The 22,866-nt window shown below is 41.5% G+C and overlaps 1 protein-coding gene across 2 annotated transcripts in view; it reads right to left on the reverse strand.

The window, feature by feature from the left end:
* Positions 1-22,496, reverse strand: part of KDM7A (lysine demethylase 7A) — a 71,532-nt gene extending 49,036 nt beyond the window's left edge. For both annotated transcript variants that reach the window (XM_054070179.1, XM_054070170.1), the window contains exon 1: positions 22,325-22,496. In XM_054070179.1, coding sequence (XP_053926154.1) covers positions 22,325-22,443 — 119 coding nt within the window. In that variant the 5' untranslated portion in view covers positions 22,444-22,496. The remainder of the gene's footprint in view (positions 1-22,324) is intronic.
* Positions 22,497-22,866: the final 370 nt, after the last annotated feature.

Raw genomic sequence — 22,866 nt, forward strand, 5'->3', positions numbered from 1 at the left:
TAGCTAAAAACAGACCCTACAACATCAGTCTCTGAGTGGTTAGACTTATCCTAACTTCCCCGACACGTCCAGCAAGATGCAGTAGAATTGGGAGAGCACTGAGTTTTTTCACATACAAGAACATGCCCATCCCTGGCAACTGAAGAAACCCCTTGCTACTACTCGAAGCTCGAGAAACCAATTCTCCAGACTTAAGTCTCATTAGAAGGGGAATTTTTTTTAATTTAGTTTCAACTAATTTGATTATTACATTCATAGCTATGTAAAGGGAGCAAGTGTAAATAAAAAACAATCAGAAGAGGACTATCTCACATATGTGTTAGATAGCACTGGACCTGTGCTTTTCTGTAAAGTGAAAATAAGGCTTATTTTGGGGGCGGGTCGGAAATCCTGCAGAGGCTGTTCTCTACTGCAGTATTGCTACTAATTTAGGATTTAAGAGATATGATGAGAACAGATAATTCTTTATGACAGATTCAACAACAATTTCACAATTATTCTGGAATATCTTGTACAAGGCGTTTGCAAAAGTCCAAAACCTTTACAGGAAGCATTATCCCTGAAGACTGTGTGATCGTTCACAGTAAGTCTCCCAAGGCACCTGGCACCTCCTTTCCCCTACAGCAGAATAAAGCTGTGAACAAGTACTGGAATCCACCATCAGTCACCACACAGGCTGCTGCACCTTACAAATCTAATATCTGCTTGCTCTCAATCCAGACTGGCTTTTCTCTTCCCTACTTCTAATGTTACCAAGCACAGCCACAACATTTTAGAGACTCCTTATCTGCTTCTGTTGATATGACAGAAAGAATCCTGGTTTAAGAAAAAAATCCAAAGCACTCTTGATTCAAGGCCTTATTTTCAGTGTCCTTAAAGGAACATCACTACTTGAAAAGCTATTTTATTTTATATAGACAAGTAGCATATATACTCTACCATTATATAAAATTTCAAGTATAAAGGGGAATGATTACATACACAGCACTACGAAAGTCAAGAGATGAGTAAAGCGTGTATGCCCATTTTCTCAATTTAACTGTCACAGACGAAAAGACTAACAGGCCAGATTATCAACTATCAGCAAGATATTCCTACTAGGAAATTTCTGAGATTTCCTGTACACAAGACATGCTGAAAATATAAATCTTGTAAACTGAGAGATGATTAATGACCTAATAAAAGGACTGCAGAAATCAGACGGATCATCCTCAACACGGAAAAAAATGAGTTAATTTGTTGAGAAGCTGGGTCATCCAGAGGACACCATCCTCTTGGATCCTGTCTTCTGTTCCTTTCTCCCATCACTTCAATTTCATAAGCTCTTTTTTCACCTCTTTCAGTAGCATATGGAAAACAATCTAAGTGACTCTTCTTTCTAAATGCAACTGTACTTCATAATAAGTTTCCCACAGTAGCTTCCACTTCCTTCAAGCATGGTACTCTGTACCTATAAGCTTCACCTAGCAGGTGAGGAAATGTGACAGGCCATCACAGGAACTTCTACTACTTCTTCAACAGATATCACGAGATGGATATTGTTTCAGAATTAAGTAATGATCTATATCTCAAAATCGTGCCAAAGTTCTTTTAAGTCTCTTACTTTCCTCTTCTTTATCAAAATTGCTAGAAGGAAGTTAAGAGAGAAAGGGCCACTACTTTCACAAAATATTTGCCCACTGAATATTTGGTATAATCAGCATAATCTTACTTCTAACCACCTATTTTTATGAAAAGATTATAGGGTGATCTGATTTTCTACATAGTGATTTCACACAACTCTTACGAATTCAAGCAAAAAAGTAAAATGACTGTTCAAACTGCAGCCAAAAGTAGTACATGCTCAGGAAACCCAAAGAGCTTTATGTGCAAAAAAATACACTGAAGTCAAGCCACCTTTTCAGTACAACATAAGACCATTAGGAAAGACACACAGTCTACCTTAATTCACAATACCATGAACCATCATGGATTTCATGTAGCAGTTTTATGAGAAGTACTTTTCCTAATGATGATTTCCTCAGAAGGTCAAGTTAACATTACCATAGTCGTTCTGATTTATTCCTTATGCTTAGCCATCATCTATTAAGCACATACCAAATTTCTGCCTCTTTCCTACGCCAACAGAGATTTCTGCTTATTCTTCCCAGGCAGACTGATTGCATCAAGTTGCTTTAAAAGAGTATTTACAATTAATTTTTGTCCCAGCCCTTTTTAAAATGATTGTTTTACAGAAAATGAAGGTCTCGAGAAGCCTAGATCTTTTAGCGTAGACTTTAGCAAAATAGGCTGCCTCAAGGAAATGAGAGGAATAACCAGTTACGAAAATACAGCAGACCTCAAAACTAAACAGCATGTCAGTGAGAGCAGAGAAAAAAGCATTTTAAAAGCCGCAGTGATAGCTGAAGGCCTTATTTCAGTGTGAAACTGATTACATGAGATAAACCAGGATGACATCAGCAAGTGAATCAACACATAAGATTTATAAGAAAGGAAGGAAAACATGTTCATCAATTTGACCCGATGAAAATTTTTTTTTAGCACTTTAAAAGCAGTAATCAGTGCAAACCTTCACACACGAAGCAAAGCACAGCCCAGGAATTCACAATGACTCCGCAGCAGCTCGAACTCCGAACTTTCTCCATTCATCTTCCCAGTGTGGCCATACTGACACACCGAAGAAAAGAAGAAACAACAGCCGAATCTTACTTAAGGCACTGTGCCTTAGAAGAGTTGCAACTGCTAGAAGCAAGTTGAAATAAACAAGAGCTATCCTGTACTTCCTGCAACTGGTGTGGGAAAAAGGATTAACACTGGCTTTCAAGTAATAATAGGAATACTGGAGTCTCAATGGATCTGACCACAGACAACATGAATTCTAGTTCTGGTTATAATGCAAAGTCTGTAACAGCTGTGTTTTCCTCTTAGGTAGCACAGGCCTTACATACACAAAAGAATGCACATACTAGTTGCCTCATTCAAACAGAGGGCATTGGGAGCAGAAGAAAAAAGAAATTAACTGTCTCCCTATACACTGACAACAGAAGTTTTATAAGTCTTCAAGAAAGTTTTTCCATGATGTATTTTCATCTCCTCCTTAAGACTCCAAGCCAACAAAAGTTCACCCCTATCTTCCTTAAAATATTCCAGAAACTTATACTAAAAGCCACCGAGAGGTAACTGCACTTATTTACATAATTTGCCTTATTTCAGTTCCCAGACAGGCTTATTCTGTTAGAATTGTACTTACAGTTGAGAGCTAAAAAAACCAAAAACCAACCCCGAAACAAACCTTACAATCAAGAAAAAAAAAAAAAAGTACTTTAAAATAATAGCTTTTAACCACAGAGGTTTTAAAGGCAGAACAAACACTGTCTCAATTCTATGAAAAGAAAAAAAAAAATAATAAAATAGATCAAACCACAAAATCTTTAACCTATTTGAAACAGCTGCCACAGCTCTCTTTAAACAGAAATCTTAACTGAGTGCCTGTGTGTGGTTGTACTCTACTTGAAAACAAACTACCACCCAAAACTGCTACCATTATTTCCCTAACAGAAAGAGGAAGAAATAGCCTAAGCTCTACCACTACAGAGATAACAAGAGGGTGGGAAAGGGAAGTCAGTAGACAAGTTATTAAACCTTCACTCACTCAGAGACAAAGCAACTAGGACAGCTGTAACACAGCAAGAGAAGGTCACCCTCTTTCCTGAATGAAGATATAAAAAATGGAACTTAAATAAGTTTTTACTGTCGTTATACACCACCTACACACATTCGCTTGCCTCAATTTTTATATTATTAGTTTTCCATCTTAATCTTCCCTCAGCACCAGTTTGCATACAGACTCCTGTTAATTATCACTCTGTCTCTAGCCATTTTAATGAAACATTGTGTATGATGTGGCTTTAAGAATTATTGGTGAGCCAAGTCCTTTGACTGCAATCAACATGAATTTCAGTTCCAGGTCCAGTGCAGTTTCCTATTACGTATCAAGGACCTTTAGCACACAGAATAGAGATACTGGTTACTTGTTTCTAAAAGAGAGGGCATTGGAAGGGGAGGAAAGAAGAGAGAAATCAACTGAATCACAAACAGCCTATAAGAGGAAAGTGAGGTTCAATCCAAAATGACAAACAAATTTTAGGAAGCAATGGCATGACAGAGCTTGCATTGGTCTAAAAGCTCACAGCCACTGGAAGAGGAAGGTTATTCATCTCCTGAGCAAGCACTCCCATTCCCCTTTCCTTCAACAGCCCCAGTACTTGCCTGGTTACAAGTCAACCTGTTTTTACTCATTTATCTGTCAGAAACTATCCTGACCAGTTTATCAAGTAAGCTTACAGCATAGTAGGACAACTAGCAAGAGCCAATCCACGAGAGGGACTATGTGACCTGAAGAGAGGGATGCCAGAAGTAGGACTGCCCCTTTTGACAATGCAAGTCAACAGATCCAGTCAGTGCTGAACTTCACTCTCATTATTCTCTAACGCTCAGAACTACTCTGATCCAACAGACACATTGCTAACAGCTCACCAGCTAGACTGCAGGGAAAACTCCTCCCTGCATCCGAAATAAATTCCTAGAATTATTTATATAACCTGCACAACATCGAAAAATATCTTACTAAGTTCAAGAGCTGCATATAGTGGCAGTAGATGCCGTGAGTGAACCAAGGTTCTTAGGTAACACAGCATTTAGGATGGTCTCAGTTTGACTGCCTTAAATATCCAATATTTCCACTGATTAAGTGTTCAGTTTTATTAGTTTCATAAGATAGTTATCTGTAGCTCCAGCTACAAGAGTAGCTGAGGCAAGTACCAGGCAGAAGTATGACTTCATGCCATTACCAATACATTATCTGCCTACAAAACACTCCTTCCAGGATTTCACTGAAGTACAGCAGTAACTATAATAGATCAGAAAAACAAACAAGTAACCCTATCAGTTTGAAAGCCACATTTCTAAACTACATCAAACATGGCTTTCCATAAAGCAGGATAAAATTAGATGGACAAATTTTCAGCTGAATTGTCACCTCCTAGTTTGTGAGAAACATGATGACCTTTCTGAAGTGTGAAGGCATCTACCTTCTCTTAATAAAAGAAATATCACAGTAAGCAAGCTTGTTGGGAATCAAGAAGACAATGTTTGGCATTTATTTTTTAGAGACTGAGTAAAAAAACTCTCTAATGGTACTTGCATATTCATTTACAGCAGTTTTTGAGTTCCAGAATTACCTACACCCAAGTCTCACAAAAAAAAATATTTAGAGAATCACAGAATACCTCATGTTGGAAGGGATCTATAAGGATCAGAGTCCAACTCCCTGCTCCTCACGGGACTAATTAAAACTAAACCACATGAATAAGGTCACCCAGACAGTCCTTGAACTCTGACAGGCTTGGTGCCATGACCACTCCCTGGAAAGCCTGTTCCAGTGACCAATCACCCCCTCAGTGAAGACCCATTTCCCAATGTCCAATTCGAACCACCACTGACGCAGCTTCATTCCATTTCCTCATGTCCTACCACTGTTCATCAGAGAGATCAGCTGCCTTCCTTGAGGAAGGTGTAGACTGTGATGAGGTCACTCTTCAGCTTTCTCTTCTCCAAGCTGAACAAACAAATACTACGATTCAATATAAGATTCTTACATAACAATCAGATCTCTTCCATATGAGATTATTAGGCCAACCACTTCTCCTAGGTGATCCAGACTGTCTATGAAAAGCAGGTTTTAGTACATTTGGGAATTTGTTAGTATGTCGTCAGCAGTTCCATTTCCTTCTCTACAGCTAGAAGTGTTGACTGCTCCTCATCAATGAAGGGCATGGACTGCAGCCTCCTACAGAGAGAGTACTAGCTGGTTATTCCAGTTGCCTAATTAAGATAAGTCGTTCAGAAAGATCAGGTTGCCTAATAAAGATGAGCTGTTCACAAAGATCATGAAGCATGACAAGTACTATCAGTACTGTGTTAAGTTATGCAATGCACAGTTTGTAAAGCTTTCAAATACTGTCACTAGACACCATGAGACCTGTGTTTATCTTAAGCACAGTGGTAAAAAGAGGATTAGAGGTGAACAGTAACAAACCTACAACGGCTTCCTAACCTGAGGCCATTGACTAGGAAACTAATGATTGCTTTTAAACTGTACTCTTTTACTGGAAAATGGCATCAAGAATGAATTGAAAACATGACTGTCTGCTAACAATATTAGGCAATACCCTTTTCTGTCTTCCACATTCTAGCACCAGTCATCAGTATTAGCACAACCCTGAAACTCCACTGGAGCAAAACCCATATTTCTGGGTTGCTATACGACTGATTTGCTGGCTTTACAGTCTGCACCAACAGCAAACTTGGCTTCAGTCTCCTCTACGTACCTTTTAACTAGCTCCTTACACCGAATACAGTATTATCAACTAACTGGTTTAAAAATTTCTGAACCCAATTAGTTTTAAGGACTTCCTGAAGCCTCCTACTAAGTAGCCTTGACACTCACAGTAGCATTCAGAGTCTCTGCAGTTGTAGCTGAAATTAATCTTTTACTGCCTTCAAAATTCAACTCATTAAATAGTTCTCCTTTAAGAAAAAAAATGCAAATACATTTTAAACTCCTCTGCTTCTCAACTGTGAATTCTCTCTCAAGTCTACAATATTTTCCAGACACTGCTAAGATTTTTCTAGTAAGCTTTCTAATAAGCAGAATAAATTTCTGCATCTTCTAACCATAACATAAAATAATACATGATGGCTCCTACAGCTTTGAAATACCTTACTTATATAAGGCTTGCAGTCAATAGCAAGCAGAGACAGACGCTTCATTTTCAAAGAAATCTGAGCAAACCGGCTCATCATCTCTAGCTCACCATCCTCATTTCAAACACAGATGGAGTAGCTGATTACATTAACTTCTATTTAAGCTATGATATAAGCAAAATGTTTCAGATACACAGATAATGAGTTTAAATATCAGCTGTTACTTTGGCTGGCTGGCAGAGCTGTAGGTAGAATAAGCTCCTTCAATCAACTAGATAATGCCCATAATTTGAGATCTTTATTGGATTCTTAGCTGCTTATAGAGGTCCAGAGGGGGAATATGGGCCAAAACTGCATCCATAGAGTCCATAACACATCAAGAAATTACTTTTACACATCATTCCATCTACAGAAATCTAACTGTTCAATCCTCTTCAGACAGAATAAATGAAGCACAGTAATTTTCAGACCACATAGAAACTTCAAACAAAGCTAAATAGAGTTTGGGGGTTAAATTACATCAGCACTAAGACTGAATTTTATCTGCATCAATTATTTTTACTTTGGATATAATGTGACACACTGGTTTTAATCTAAAAACTTTAAATCTAAAACCAGTACTGTTCTATCACAAGCTACCTAGAGTCATCTAAAGTATTTGCAAAAGCACAAATCCACATCTTTTATTCTAGATTTTACATACAAACACTTCTAAAGGTAATCCTTACTTCACAGTCTATGCCACTCAGATCTACAGATTTTAGATGGGGGAAAACAAGATTTTACCTATATATCACTCTAGTGTACATGTATAGAGCTTTCAGAATGCCTCCTTACGCATAGTAGGCAAAACACCAATAACATCAAACAAGGAAAGTATGAAACAGGAAGCAGAGGACCTGCTGCAAAAGGTCTCCTGGAAATAAGCAGAGACAGTAACCATTCCTGTAAAAATTACAGAAGACATTATGGTTCACTTATTGTGAAATCACAAAATTAATTCTTCAGGAGACAATTTCTGACTCAAATTTTGCTTAATTGTTTCTATGAGAGAAGACAGGAAGTCTGCCAAAGAGCAACACATTCAAGTGTTCTATTTTGGGTGTCAACATTACAATAAGTGATTATATGAAAATGTTTTGATATAAGCTAAGTAAATTATGCCTTCGCAATTCAAGAGTGAAAGTACACATTATTACAGGTCTTAGGCTTTGTCTGGCAAGGGTAATCCGCACCATCACACGCTGAAGGCCAACCAGCAGGAAAGCAGCTCTGCAAAAGAAGGACCTCGTAGCCCTGGTGGACAACAAGTTGATCATGACCTAGCAACGAAACCTCATGGCAAAGGCAGCCAAGAGCCTCTTGGGCTGCGTTAGGAAAGTGCTGTCGAGCAGTCAAGCGAGGTGATCTTTCTCTTTCTGCTCAGCTCTGGTGAAGCCAGACCTGGAGTGCTTGGTCCAGTTCTGGGATCTCCACTAAAAGAGACACGACTGGAGCAAGTCCAGCTAAGTGCCAGTAAGATGATTAAGGGACTAAATCATCCTTCAGGTGAGGAGAGGCTGAGAGCTGTGCCACTTCAGCCTGGAGAAGAGAAAGTGCAAGAGGATCTTACTGATACATGTAAATATCAACATGTATAAATTCCATGATGGGAGAGGGAAATACGACAGACTTTTCTCAGTAGTGCCCCATGATAGGACAAAAGGCAATGACCAAAAGTTAAAGAATTTGCAGTTCCATCTGAACACAAGGGAAAAAATTGTTATTTTTGGTTTTAGGCGTTTTTTGTTTGGGTTTTTTGGTTTTGTTTTTTAGCTGCTAGAGTGGTCAAGCATTGGAAGAGGTTTACTCAGGCCTCAGAGTCTCCATTTGTGGAGATATTCAGAACCCAACTAGACGGAATTCTGAGCAGCCTCCTCTAGCTGAGCCTGCTTGAGCAGGGGAGGTGGAATAGATGATCTTAAGAGACCCCTTTCAACCTCGATAGTTCTGTGATTCTGCAAAACTTATTTATTACATCAAAATTTTCTAGATTAATTTGGATCTATCACTACATTGTTCTAAGTCTGGTTTAAAACAAAAGTAAAACTACCAGAGAACTTTTTTCTACGTCAATTGATACTAAGTGGATCGGATCAAATAGCAAGTACAACAGTATGTAGCCTTGGAATGAACAGTTGTAAGGAATAGCAACTTTCAAATCCACAGTAGAAAAGAATAAGGAAGAAACTGTAAGAACACACATGAAAAAGGATACACCTTTATATAAGGGTATAAGGGCAATATCCAAATAAAAATCCTGCCCCCTAAAGCCTACCTAAATTCAGAAAAGGGACAGCTAACCACAGAGGTACCTATATTCACCTGGCACCTCACCACTTGACCTGAAAATTCCAAAAGCACCCTCTTTGCTGCTTGCCCTGTGCACCCAGCCAGCATGTGCTACGTTCCTAGGCAGCTAAGCCAGAAGGCAAGCACAGCTGCCATACTTTTGAAGTACCAGGCACCAAAATATAGCTATATCTTGGGATTGAGGAAGGGAAAAGTTATTTTGTTTTTCCAAGTGAGATGCCAGCAGTGCTTATTCAGGTTGTAAGAGTTCAAGCCCGCATATTTCAAGGGAATGTTCACCTCTAGGTTGCTTTTTATGTAAAGATAACTTCATCCCTCCTACTTACAGCCTCTTACTCTGCACAAAAGAATCCAAGAACTATGGGCTCAGACAGAATGTAACACGACCCAAACATTACCTTCTGGCAAGGGCATTCCAACATTGATGAGATTATCTTGAGTTCTGGTCTCTGCCCCTGACATTGGGGAATAAATACATACCATGAGCAAGCATTAAAGCACAACCTTCTACAGGTCTTAAGACATACTAGTACTTTATCTTAGTCTTTTGATTTAACAGTCCTTCCTACAGGAATTTAACAGTCTATCCCTCGACTATGAATGTACCTGTTCTTATAAAAAAAAAAAAAAAAAAAAAAAGGCAGAACTGTTCAGTTCTCTAAATATTTCAGAAACTGTGGAGGACTTTAATTTTGCTTAAAAACTGACTCTCAGAATCACTAGGTTGGAAAAGACCTCTAGAATCATCGAGTCCAACCATTCCTATCTGCCACTAAACCATGCCCCTGAGCACCTCATCCACCCATCTTTTAAATACCTCCAGACACGGGGACTCAACCACGCCCCTGGGCAGTATGTTCCAGTGCCCAATGACCCTTTCTGTGAAAAATTTTTTTCTGATGTCCAGCCTGAACCTCCCCTGGCAGAGCTTGAGGCCATTCCCCCTTGTCCTGTCCCCTGACACTTGCAAGAAGAGGCCAGCTCCATCCTCTCTACAACCTCCTTTCATGCAGAAGCCCTGGGGGACACCACTTGTGACCGGCCTCCAGCTGGAGCTAACTCCATTTACCACCACTCTTATCATATCTGCCAGACTTTTTTGAGCGCAGGTGACACTTAACAGCTGTTGCTTTTCTGGTTTGAAGGTGATAGTAATGTTTTGCTTTTCTTTAAAACCTCTACTAACATAGTCCAAAAGCACTAAAAATATTTACTTTGATACTTAGCAAAAAGTTCTAAATACTTGACATGAAAACAACCCTTTTATAACAAGTGTTTCCAAAATAAAGATTTAGAGATCAATATCTAAAGGGCCCTTAGTGAGTTCAGTAATTTACTGCATGTGAAGTATGAAGCCATGCAGGCTGGATCAGTAGGACCAGGTAAATCATATGAGGTTTACCAAAGCCAAGTGCAGCATCCTGCACTTGCTGGACTAAAGGCTTGGGAAAGAGTGGCTGGAAAACTGCCTGACAGAAAAGGACCTGGGGGTGCTGGTTGGCAGCTGGCTGAACATAAGCCAGCAGTGAGTGCAGGTGGCCAAGAAGGCCAACAGCATCCTGGCTCGTATCAGAAATGGTGTAACCAGCAGGATGAGGGAAGTGATCCTTCCCCTGTCTTTGGCACTGAGGCTATTTATTCTGGAAAAGGCTGAGAGCAGCCCTTATCACCCTCTACAGCCACCTGAAAGGAGGCTGTAGTACTACATGTGTTGGTCTCTCTTCCCAAGTAACAAGTAATAGGACAAGAGGAAACTGCCTCAAGTTGCATCAAGGGAAGTTTAGATTGGATTTATGAAAAACTTCTTTACTGAAAAAGTGGTGAAGCATTGGAACAGGCTGTCCAGGGCAGTGGTGGAGTTACCATCCCTGGAGGTGTTCAAAAAACATGAAGATGTGGCACCTGGGGACATGGTTTAGTAGGCACGGTGGGCTTGGGCTGGATGATCATAGGAGTCTTAATGACTCTATGATTTTCCTACAATTCAATTATACAAGGAAAGTTTATCAGTTTCTTTGTATTATGTAGCATTGGCTATGAAACTAAGTTAAATTAAAAAGTCATTCACACTGGAAAAAGACTTATTCTTGTTCCTCAGACTAGTATTGTAAGAAACAGAATTTTACTATACTGTGTCAACGAACAATCCAGTACATAAAACACATTCACCCTCTACTCCTGTCTCTGAATTCCCCATTAGCTGGACAAAAAACCACAAGAGAAAAACAGACTATCCAAAACATTTACTAATATAATGTGTTATAAAAAGCATATTATATTTCACTAGTGATGCCCTGGGATGGTGCAGAAAACTGCAGATACTTTCCCATTCGAAGCTGCTATATGGTCCACAAGCAATTTCCATGTAGTTTGCATAGGGAACTGACATTACACACCACAGGGATGCATTCACTTCCATTCTCAGCACACACGTGCCAAGAACAGTAAAGAATGCACTGCAATTCACTCTTAATGACATGATGTAACGGTACCAGTGCCTGTTTCATGAAAGTGTAGTCCAGATGAGTGAGATGTTTGCTCAAAATTATTTCACTCGTCATCTACCATATTTAAAGGCTAAAGCTTTATTTTGCCATGTTTTAGTGCTTTTTCATTATTTTGTCTTATTTCTTGTCTCCCTGCCCACATAACATCACTGTTTTAAGACTAAGTGTAGCATCAAAGAACAAAAGGAATTAGTTTCAGTGCTACCCTACAAAAGACAAAGATCAGGCAATTCAGGTGGTGACCCACACTGACATTGACATGCTACAGGGGAGTGGGAGAGCAGGGAGGAAAGGTACAGAGCAGAATAAACAAACAGAACTGTAGAGTTTGTGCAGATATATTCCTTAATGTAAGGAAACAACTTCTGGGAAAAGATAGCTTGTATATGAGGCATGTATTCACCTTTGTAAGAAGTAGGTGACAGCATCTCAATACATTAACAAGTCAGGCACCTGCACCAACCTTTCACCAACATACAAGATTTTGATCTATCTCTCTTGTAGTAGCAAGTCTATTTAGTATCCGGTACTAGAAATAACTCGAAGTAAAAAGTTTTACTCTCCTATAAAGTAGAAGGTTTTCTTTTTTTTATTATTTCCACACTCAAATAAGGGCCAGGGAACAGAACGCATGTGGTATGTGCTCATTTCAGAAAATTCTGATCTACTTGAACAACACCCCTAACTCTAGTTCATACCTAAATCCTTCTTACTGGAATAAGAAGGATTTCCTTTTTCAAGCACAAGCCAGCTGACCATGCTGGAAATATAAGCTACAGCCAAGGCATTTGCTTTTACTCAGTTAAATAAGAGACTTTTCAGGAAGGATGCTAGTCCAATCTCCCAACACTACAGCTGCCCTATGCTTTCTTAGTAAGAACAAGAACAGCATTCTAAATGACTACTCCTATATTCATCACCTCAGAGCAGCACATTTTTCTGCAGCATTAAGACATTCAAAACTATGTCCCCAGAGGTCCTAGCAATTCACACAGGAGGGCATAGCATCAGAGGCACCAAGTTGCTGCTCATCTTTCTATCACATTGATGTACCCTCTGGGTAGACAAATACTGTACTCAGAGCTGAATGTGAGATTTAACAGGCTACATCTGTACACCTTTTTTGTTAACATGCTTTTGGTCCTCTCTTACTTAAGCAGGAGAGCACATAGAAATGCCTAAGACAACATGTTAGGGCTTGTGGCTGTGGCACGTCAACACAGCAGCCCATCATGAAATGAGAAGGGAAAACACTATCCCAAGAGACAGAATTGCAACATTTGCCCAATGTTAGCATGGCTATCTCGCTCTTTTGGTACTACTCCTAGACCACTCCCTATTGTGTTGCTCACAGATCCACCCATCAGTACCCTTGAAAGCCACACGTTAAGTTCCACAGTGTCTCATTTCACTTCCACTTGTTCTTGACACAGAGTTTTGCAGGTCAACTGCATGACATAATCCTTTAGTCAAAAGATCCAGGATTTTTGTTATTGAAGAAAAACTAAAAATCTGCACCTTGGGCAAGCCAAACAGAAGCTTTACAAGTACTGCTGGGTAATAAGACATAGCAATTTCTTTGGGTGCTCTTCCATTTACCCCATTTGGCCTTTGCTTATTGGCCCCCCGTCATTAATATCCCTAAAGGAAAAAGTCAATCTGTTCAGAAAATACTGTCTAATGACTGGTAAAAACGAAATATCACATCAATCCTATATTCTCAATATCAAAGACTTCATTTCTAAGAAAGTCACCTTTCCTTGCACTCCTTTTCATGAATAGTGCTTTCAGAGCCTTCAACTGAATAAAGCATTAATGTAAATGGAACAAACACAATTAAATTTATGAAATTAATTTCCCAGGCTAGATGCAATGTCAGCTGACAGTTTCAAATGAAAATAAATAGACTTCATACCACAATATATTAAAAATTTAGAACAGTCATCCTCACTCCACTTGGCTTTTAAGACAGAATGATGTGGGAGGGTTTTTAAAAAAGCTTTTTTGCTTTTGTGGCAAACATCAGCATTTACGCCTGCCTGAGCAACAATGAACTCAATATTTTCAAAAAGAAAGACCCATTTTAAAGTCTACTTTAGTTAATGCTGAAGTAATGGAGAAAACAGTATTAAATATTAATTCCATTCAAAAGCAGAATTGACCTGAGGAGATGTAACTAGCCACATAAATCCACATTACCACCATATAGCAGACATCTCAAGACTATTCATACTCCATAGACTCTTAGTTCTGGGTATTCATGAGCTAATGTTACAATACATTAGAAAGGACTGACAGATGAAAAATTGCTTAGCTATTTTAAAAGCTGTGTATTTCACAAAAAATCTCTCTCCTATGTTGCTAATAAAGCAACAGTGATGTTAACTGACTTTTCATACTACAGCAATGAGACTAATGTAGAACTTGAGCATTTTCCTGGTTTTTAAGCATGCACGTTGTACTCATGAAAGTCTTCACTGGTTACTCAGAATTGTTTTAAGATAATGGTATTTTATTTTAAAATTATGTAGGGAAAGTACAAATATTTACAGGAAGAGTATGAGTACATCTTCAACTTGTACAAACCCTCACGTAAACAGAATGGAGACACTGTATCACGTGATCTTTCAAAGGATGATACAGAAAGTGCACCAAGAATTGCACTAAGCATAAGAAATCAACTAATGAATATGAAAACTGTCCACAAGAAAAAAGCTAGAAACCACAAATGAAGAATGAAAACAAAATTAACGTGATTTTGCCCACTGGCACTTATGAGTGATACTCCACTGTAAAGCTTAATCCATTTTATTGCCTTTGTGTTGACATAAGAGAACACAGCATTACGAACAGATCAAGATAAGTTTAAAAAAAAAAGGAATATATTTCATGCTCTGCAACATAGCACCTAGCAAATACATACCGAAATTAAGCATACTGAGCAGCAGCACTCTACCCAGACTTCTCTTACCTCTCTAGTTTGTAGATGAAGTCACAAAACAGAGCCTTTTGAAAATACTGTAACTTGTCAGTCAAATCAGGCACGTATTAAATATAACAAAAATAAAGGAAGATACTGAAGTGCTACTTAGGTATCAATAAATGACATTTTGGAATATAAAGTCATCATAAATTAACTAACTAATAAAAATTCACTATTAGCCAGTTAAATTACACATAAAAACTTATGAGGTCAGACAAAAAAAACCCACCCAAGACTGTGCCCATAATTCTTTTTATTTAACAAATCAGAAAAATCAACTATAACCTCCTTCAAAATAGTACCCTTCTGAGTTGACACACAGCTGCATACAACATTGTCAACGTTCAATGCAATTCCGCAGATCACTTCTGAAAGGCTGTTGAGGATCTATGTCATTTCTGCTTTCACATCTTCTACCAACCAAAAATGGGTTCCTTTGAGCACTGACTTGATCTTCCAGAAGAACGAGCCAGGCCTGGTGAACAGGGTGGATGCTCAAGCACAGTGATGTTGTTAGCAGCTAAAAACTGCTTCACAGGCAAAGCGTCATGGGCTGGCATGTCTTGATGTTAACTCGCTGTTCACTCTTGCACACTGACTGAGGGTAAGAAGACATCTATATTTGAACATGTGTCCACCTGTACTGAGTGAAGTGATCAAGTCGAGCCTTGTATCACTGTGACAGGCCGGAACATGTTCTATAACCATTTCTCTGTCTCTCTTCTCCTGCTCTTGGTTCCCAAGCTATATCATCAGTCTTGGGTTTTATGTATCGGACCTCATACAGCACCTTTGTCTGCACAGTCAAGAACCACTGAAGGAAAAATCAATGATACCAAAAATATTGCTACAGATCAACTGTAAGATTACAAAAAATTAAAGGTAGTATTTAAATCACTACTTCTGAACCTCTGTATCTTTTAAGTAGCATTGAATAGGCAATAATTAATTTGTACTTTAGAAATAAAAATTACTAGCATTTAACAGTTGTTTAGGAACTCTCTAGAATCTTACTGCAATTATAATCAAAAAAGCTGAATTATGTAGCCCTCAGTTCTCTTACAGATCTTTGCTGGACAGTGCTTTTTTTTAATCCTTGTCCTAGTTATTGCGTTAGAATGCATATTTCAAAACATCTACTGTTTTATTTCAGAACATCAAATGAAAAAGTTTATCAAACTACGCATCTACAGGAAAGAAGTGTTAACTTTCAAAGTATGCATACTTCAAATAAAGCCAGTTTTTCAAAAAAACTCTAAAGAAAAAAACCTTGTACGTATAATTCTACATGTTATTACACAGAAGAAGAAATTGAAGAAATTTGAATACTTGCCACTCTACAATGCTTTTTATGGTAGAATACATCTACTTTAATATATATTAATAAGTTTTCCCACTTCACAGATGGGAAACAAGAAGGAAAAAATGGCTTGCTCAAATGAAGAATATAAAAGGATTGGAAACAGACATCCAATTACACAAGTACTAGTCTGGCATACTTATTATCATTAGTTTCTTTTCAGTTTAACCAAAACTGTTTCAGCTTTTGTATTGTTAGAAGAGCTGAAGTCTCTTGAAGTCACTTAATTCTTTGGCAGAGGACACACAGCACATTGGACTTAAGCTGAGGCTTCCATTTTGCCTCTGAGGAAACAAGGCTAAATTAAAAAAAAACGTACGGTTAAAAAACACATTAACTCTCCCTTGAGGTCTAAATCACTTCCCTAACACACATTCAGTTGCCACAGGAAGAATTTAAGGCTTATACATTACAAAAGCCAGAAAGTTTGCTCAAGAGCCTCTGGTGCCAGACCAAAGCTCTAGTGACCAGACAATGATTTGCTGATTCAGTTCAGGTCCCTGAGTGTTTATAATCACAAGGCCTTAATTTTCTGTAAACAGAAGGTCTGCGCCAGAAGGCATTTTTAACAGTCCCTCTGCAGTCTCCACATTTCTTGAGATGAGTGCCACCATACCTTGTCCTCCATGACCCTTTAAGACAGATGCAGAAGATTCGCCTGTTTCTGCAAACAGATGACACTGGAGTTGCAATGCTGCAGCTCCACTGGAAATGCCTTGCTTTCTACAGACCCCACTGGATGAGCAGATGGGTCTGGGCTGAAGGCATCAGATTCAAAGCAGAATTACATATGGTGACCGAGACACAAAAATAAGGTTCCACAAAATTGGGTGAGCTATTGATCCAAAAGTGGGCAGTGAGGAAGAAAAATGGGCAACTCCTCTGTCTTCCCACCCGCTGTCATCTCCTCCAGCAACACAGTCCTCATCAGTGTTTTGCAACAGTCTGGGACTCATCCTAGCCCTTGATGAGCCTGTTCAGCTCGGTAACCCAACAAAAAGCTAACCCAGCAGAAGAATGGGGTTTGTCAGCTTTCTGAACAGAGTTGACTTACCAAACAATCAGACAAGCACTGAACCAGCAGAACAGAAATTATAGTTGCACAAAGCTGAGAGTGGGGCAACCTCTTTCAGCAGCAAAGAGCTGGGGAAGCCCATCATGCAGAACTTCATATATAAAGCCTCAAAACAAAGAAATGATTCAGGAAAAGTAGTCACTATACCATGTACATTTCCTTCTTTTCTTAAGGAGAAAGCCTGCCTTCACAGCACAAAACCACAGCTTTAAGGATCTGTACCAAGTAACCCACCACCTGCAAGAGGGAACCTTGATTTTGAAACTGAGACGAGATTAAGGAGTGGTTGAGCAATTTGATATGTCTTCAGAGCCCAAATGAAGACATGCTCACATCTATACAACATCAGAAAACTATGTTCTACATGAACTTAGCTCAGATGTGATTTTGAAGCAGATTTTTTTTCCATTTGAGAAAAATGCCTCAAGGCATCTGCAATTCAAATAATCATCCTCAAAAGGTACATGAATCACCTTTCTTTTCAAATGATGTTATTAAATGTTTTTTAATAATGACAAAGCCATAAAAAACATCAAAAGCTTAATGGCAAAGTTCTACATATCATCAATGAACTGCTCTAGGAAAAGAAAAAAAGTTAATTCTTTCAAGAAGCCTACACAGAATACAGAATTAATCCTGAGATCAAGAGCTATCAATTTAAAAATAATTCAATATAAGTTTAATCAATTCGATTTTGCTTTGCAACAGAAGTAAATACATATGTACAGTACATACAGATTAGCACTGCATTTCCTTTATTGCCGTCTAACCTGCCCAAATGAAATGCTGGTTTCTGTAAATAAAAAAATTTAAAAGACAAAGGATTCATGGCTTCCAAATTTAAGTTTAATTTACACAAAACACTAAAGATGCAAGCTGAGCAGACTGGATGGGCTCTTTTATCTCTTTCTTTCTTCTCCTTGAGACACTAGACACCAAGGTTGACATCATTATGAAATTTTAGGAAAAAATTCAAATTTTGAACAAGAAAAGGATGTTTTCCCTTCCTCTACCCCACTGCTTTGGCTCTGAAGAATAAAAATATTTCCTTTGTTTCAAAAAAATCTGGTTTTAATGTAAAAAACACATTTAAAACATTATGGCATTTTAAAAAGCAGATATTGTTACTCTAATTGACATTCACACATCTGATAACTTCTCACCCTATCAGTCACTGAGCCATGCCAGAAGATCACTATATGTTTGTTGACAAACAAAACATCCCTTGGAGAAGTGCTACACAGAAAGTTTTATAGGGGCACTCACACTTTTAATTCTCAGTTTGACTGACTTCTCCATGCTCCTGTACAACCAGTTTGGTACCAGTGCAAATTTACAAAGCAAAGAGCCTTACAAAGCTAATCCTACAACCCTTTGCTCCTGAAGCATAACAGGCATGATCAGTTTAAAAAAAGATACTCTGTGCATAAGGCTACATATATCACAGAAAAAGAAAACAATAACCAAAAAAAAAAAGAGAAAAGAGGACAATATGTAGTTAATCTAATAACTGAGGTGAGCATCAAAAAACAAAGGGGGTCAGAGACAGAATGAGAAGTATCATACCACAATACACATAATTTGAAGATGAAGCCAAGAACCTAAATTCAGTATCAAGAGCTACTGAATTCAAGATTCAAGAAAAAGTTGAAACACTTAGATCAGCATAAAGGAGTTTTTCTGCTGCATTCTTGCTGTACTACATTCTAAACAAGTCAAAAAGGGGAAAGCAGCTTCCCGTGACATTTTCATTTAAAGATAAAAACACTGGGAATATACTGAAATTGTCTAAAATACAAATGGGTTTGCCCATCTGAAAGATCTGACAGTCTGTCGGCATCTCAGTTTCTGTAGTCTGCGCACTCTTGCAAGCCATTCAAGAAAGTGATACAGCCTAGAACACCACACAGACAAACACAGACACACACACATTATGCTCTTTTGTTCAGCAAAAGGCAATTACACAAGATCATGGCCAGACATTGGGCCCACTTGTAGATTAAGTAAGACCTGGAATGCAGGTCTGCAACCTTGTAAGTCATATCAAAATATTTGCTTTTACACAAATATTTGCCAGAAGCAATAAAATGTATATTTGATAACATCAATATACTGATAATATATTGATAGCAAGCCAAAGTACAGTCATTTGAAGACAGACAGTGCAAGAACATCCAGGAAAAATATCACATCAGATTTTAAGGGACTAGCGCCAATCTGTCAGAACAGACTTTGTACTGCCTCCAACAAATCGCTAAGGCACTCTCTTGACTATACATAGGAAGGCAGCAAAGAGCCTGAAATCCAGTAATACGTGCTACATATCGTGCTAGCGCACCACAGCCTTAAGTAAGCACAGGGTTTATATTTTTCTTAACGTGAAAAAAAAAAAAAAAAAAAATCAAGAAAGCATGAAATCAAGAAGTTCACCAAAATCTCCAAGGTTTGAGAGTATGTATTTTCTTTCACAAGCTATCTTAACAGTCTTCAGACACTCTTAGACCAAGGAGAAGGGCACCCCCAGACCACAGCTGCGAGAGGACTACAGTCTCCCGCGATCCTGTCCCTTAGTCACAAGACTGGGAGAGCATGCAACTAAATCCCAGAGCGATGTAGCTGTTGCCAGCTCCTGCTGGCTTGCTTACGTTCCACACTCCGGGCTTCAGACTATCAAAGCAGTTCAGTGCTAGCCCAGTTTTTCTACCAATTCCATGACAAGAGCTCAAGCACAGAAACCGCTGTGGATCTTTGTGCAGACCCGGACTTCAGCAAGCTATGGAGTGGTCTGTCCCACCTTTGTATCAGACAGTCAATACTTTCCTCCTTATAACAATTTCAGAAATGAGTTCACTTGTACCCCAGTAATATCAGTGCACGAGACTGGCGTTTAAGTTAAGCCTGCCTGTAAACTGAGCAACTGCCGAGACAGACTGAAAGGGCAATAAACAAATGCAGAAAAAACACTCGCTAGAGAGAGAACCTGTTACTGTACAAAGACCTTTAGATGACGCCTGCACCTTCACTACAAGCAGTGATCAAGTTTTGACAAACTTATATTAAGCTACTTTAGTCGGAAAAAGCCTGTTGTGCATTTAGCTCCAAGCAGTACTGATAAGAGTAGCAGTCATCTAATTAAAAATATCAATGAGGGGTTGTTTTTAAAAGTAGAACAATTCAGCTTTGCCAGTTTTTACAGTTTACAAAACCCTTTTCATGGTTTCTATTATACCGCGGTTTGAGTCGATACAATCCCCTATACAAAGAAGAAATTAACCCCACATATGTACGAGTCAACATCTGAAATTGCCTTGGGCAGCCTGATCTAGTAGGACGTGTCCCTGCCCATGGCAGGGGGTTGGAACTAGATGATCTTTAAGGCCCCTTCCAACCCAAACTATTCTATGATTCTATGAAATAGTGAAAGCCTTCCTTTATTGCTTCAAACGTGGCAAGAAAACATCCGTGTGTAACAATTACTGTTAAGTAACACCTAGATACGCAACGTTCTTTCAGATAGCGCTTTTCTTTTTTTTTTTTTTTTTTTTTTTTTTTTTTGCCATTGAGGAGAAGAAAGAAAACACAAAGAAAGAAAGAAAGAAAAAAACAAAACAACAACAACAACACACACACCCCGCGCGCGCCCTCACACACACACAGAGACAACACTATCGTTTCTCCACTGCAAGAGCGGAGCGCAAGGGATAAAAGGCAAGCCCGGGAGGTGCCAAGCCGAGGTGCAAAGCCCCGGTGGGGTCAGGGCTTCCCGGCGAACTCGGTGGCGACCGGCTCCGCCGCGCTCGGTCCCCACTGCGCCGGCAGAGGGCGAAGCGGCCGCCTCGTCGGCGACGCCGGGAGCCTTGTTTTTGTGACACGGGGGGTATTTAAATGTCCTGCTGTCAATCACCAGGCACTTCCTACCCCGGCGGCAGCTCCCCGGCTGCGGGGCTCCCCCCAGGAAGGGGGGCGGCAGCTCCGAGCCCCCGCACGCCCGGTCGAGCCGCTGGAGCCGGGGCCCCCAACTTGCTCCTTTGTTTAACTGCCCGTGAATCCCCACCGCCGCCTCCTCCTCGCAGCCGCCGGGCCTTTATTATATTCACACGCTCGGCTCGCACCGACACACGCGAGGCGGCGGCGGCCGCTCGGGAGCGGGCTGCAAACGTCAAAGCGGCGAGAGGAGCGGGGCGACCTCTCCCCTCCTTCTCCTCCAAAACAAAACGCACGGCGAGCCGTGAGCCAGGCGGGGGGAGCCCCGTATCCCCTCCGTCCCCGAGACCGCCCCGTCCCGGGAGAGACCCCAAACCCCGGGGGAGCGTGGAACGCGGCGGCTCCCCGAAAGCCGGGTCAACTTTAGGGGATGCCGACTGCACTTTGGATAGGGGGGAGGCGACCCCGCTTTAGAGGGACGGGGGCACTTTAGGGGGTGCCAACCCCACTTGGGGGGCACGACCCCACGTTAGGGGGGACACTTTACGGAGGGGGGCGACCCCACTTTGGGGGAGATTGGAGGCACTTTAGGGGGTGCCGACCCCACTTTGGGAGTAATGGGGCGCACTTTGGGGGGGTGTAGACCCCACTTTAGAGAGGGGGGCACTTTAGGGGGAGTGCCACCCCACTTTGAGGGAGATGGAGGGCACCTTAGGAGAGTGTGCACCACACTTTAGGGTGGCATTGGGGGGGGGGTCATTCCCATTTGGGGGGGGCACTTTAGGGGGGGTGCGGACCCCACGTTAAGGGAGGAGCACTTTGAAGGGGGTGCTCACCCCACCTTTGGAGGATGGGGAGCACTTTAGGGGGGATGCCGACCCCACGTTAAGTGGGGAGCTGCTGGCCCCACTTTGGGGGGACAGCGCGGCTGTCGACCCCACATTAAGGAAGGGGTGCCAGACACACATTAAGAGGAAAGCTGCTAGCCCCACTTTAAGAGAATGGGGGGGGGAGGAGTGCTCGCTGCACTTTAAGGAGAGAGTGCCAGCCCCACACTAAAGCGGGGGACCCCCACTTCAAGGGACAAGGATGCCGTCCCCAGCAGCGCAGCCGCCGGCCCGGAGCCCCGCATCTGTTGCTCTTTCGTAACCGGCCGCCTCTGCCCCCCCTCCCCGGCCCATGTGCCCGGGACCCGCTGCCCTCGCCGCGGGGGGAGCCCGCGTGTCCGTGTCCCGTGTGGCCGCCGCGCAGCCATTGTCCCCGGCCGGTCCCGGTGCGGCTGCCGCACCGCTCGGTGCCCCCTGCGACCCGGTGGCTCCTGTTCCATTCTCTCCCCCCATCCCACCCTCGCGCTTTACCTGCCGTGGAACCAGTCCTTGCAGATGTCGCACTCGATCATGAACCGGTTCACGTCGTAGGGCTCCCGGCACACGCAGTACACGGGGGTCGCGGTGGCCGCTGCCGCCGCTCCGGCCATCTTTAAAGAACTCCTTGACTGAGGCTCCCGTTTCCCCCCCCCCCCTTCTCCTCCTCTTCTTCCTCCTCCACCTCCCTCCTCTCCCAATAACAACAGCGCGCGTGCCAGCTCCCCCCCCGCCCCCCCCGCGCGCGCGCGCGCCGCCGCCACCAGGCAGGCACGGGAGCGAGCGAACAACACAGCGCGCGGGGGCGCGCGCACGTGCGTCACCCGGCCCCCGCGGAGGCGGGAGGGACCGCCCCCCCCTTCGTCTCTCCGCCTCCCCGCCTCGCCCCGCCTTCCCCTCCTGTCCCAGCAGCCGCGCCTGCGCCTCGCGCTCCGAGCACGCACACACCCTCCCCCCGCCCCCCGGCCCCGGTGTCACCGGAATCGAGCGTGCGCGGGGGGGTTTCCCCCATGGGGCACGAGGGGTGCGGGGAGCGC

This window comes from Cuculus canorus, chromosome 1, assembly GCF_017976375.1.
Source record: "Cuculus canorus isolate bCucCan1 chromosome 1, bCucCan1.pri, whole genome shotgun sequence".
NCBI classification, from domain to species: Eukaryota; Metazoa; Chordata; class Aves; order Cuculiformes; family Cuculidae; genus Cuculus; species Cuculus canorus.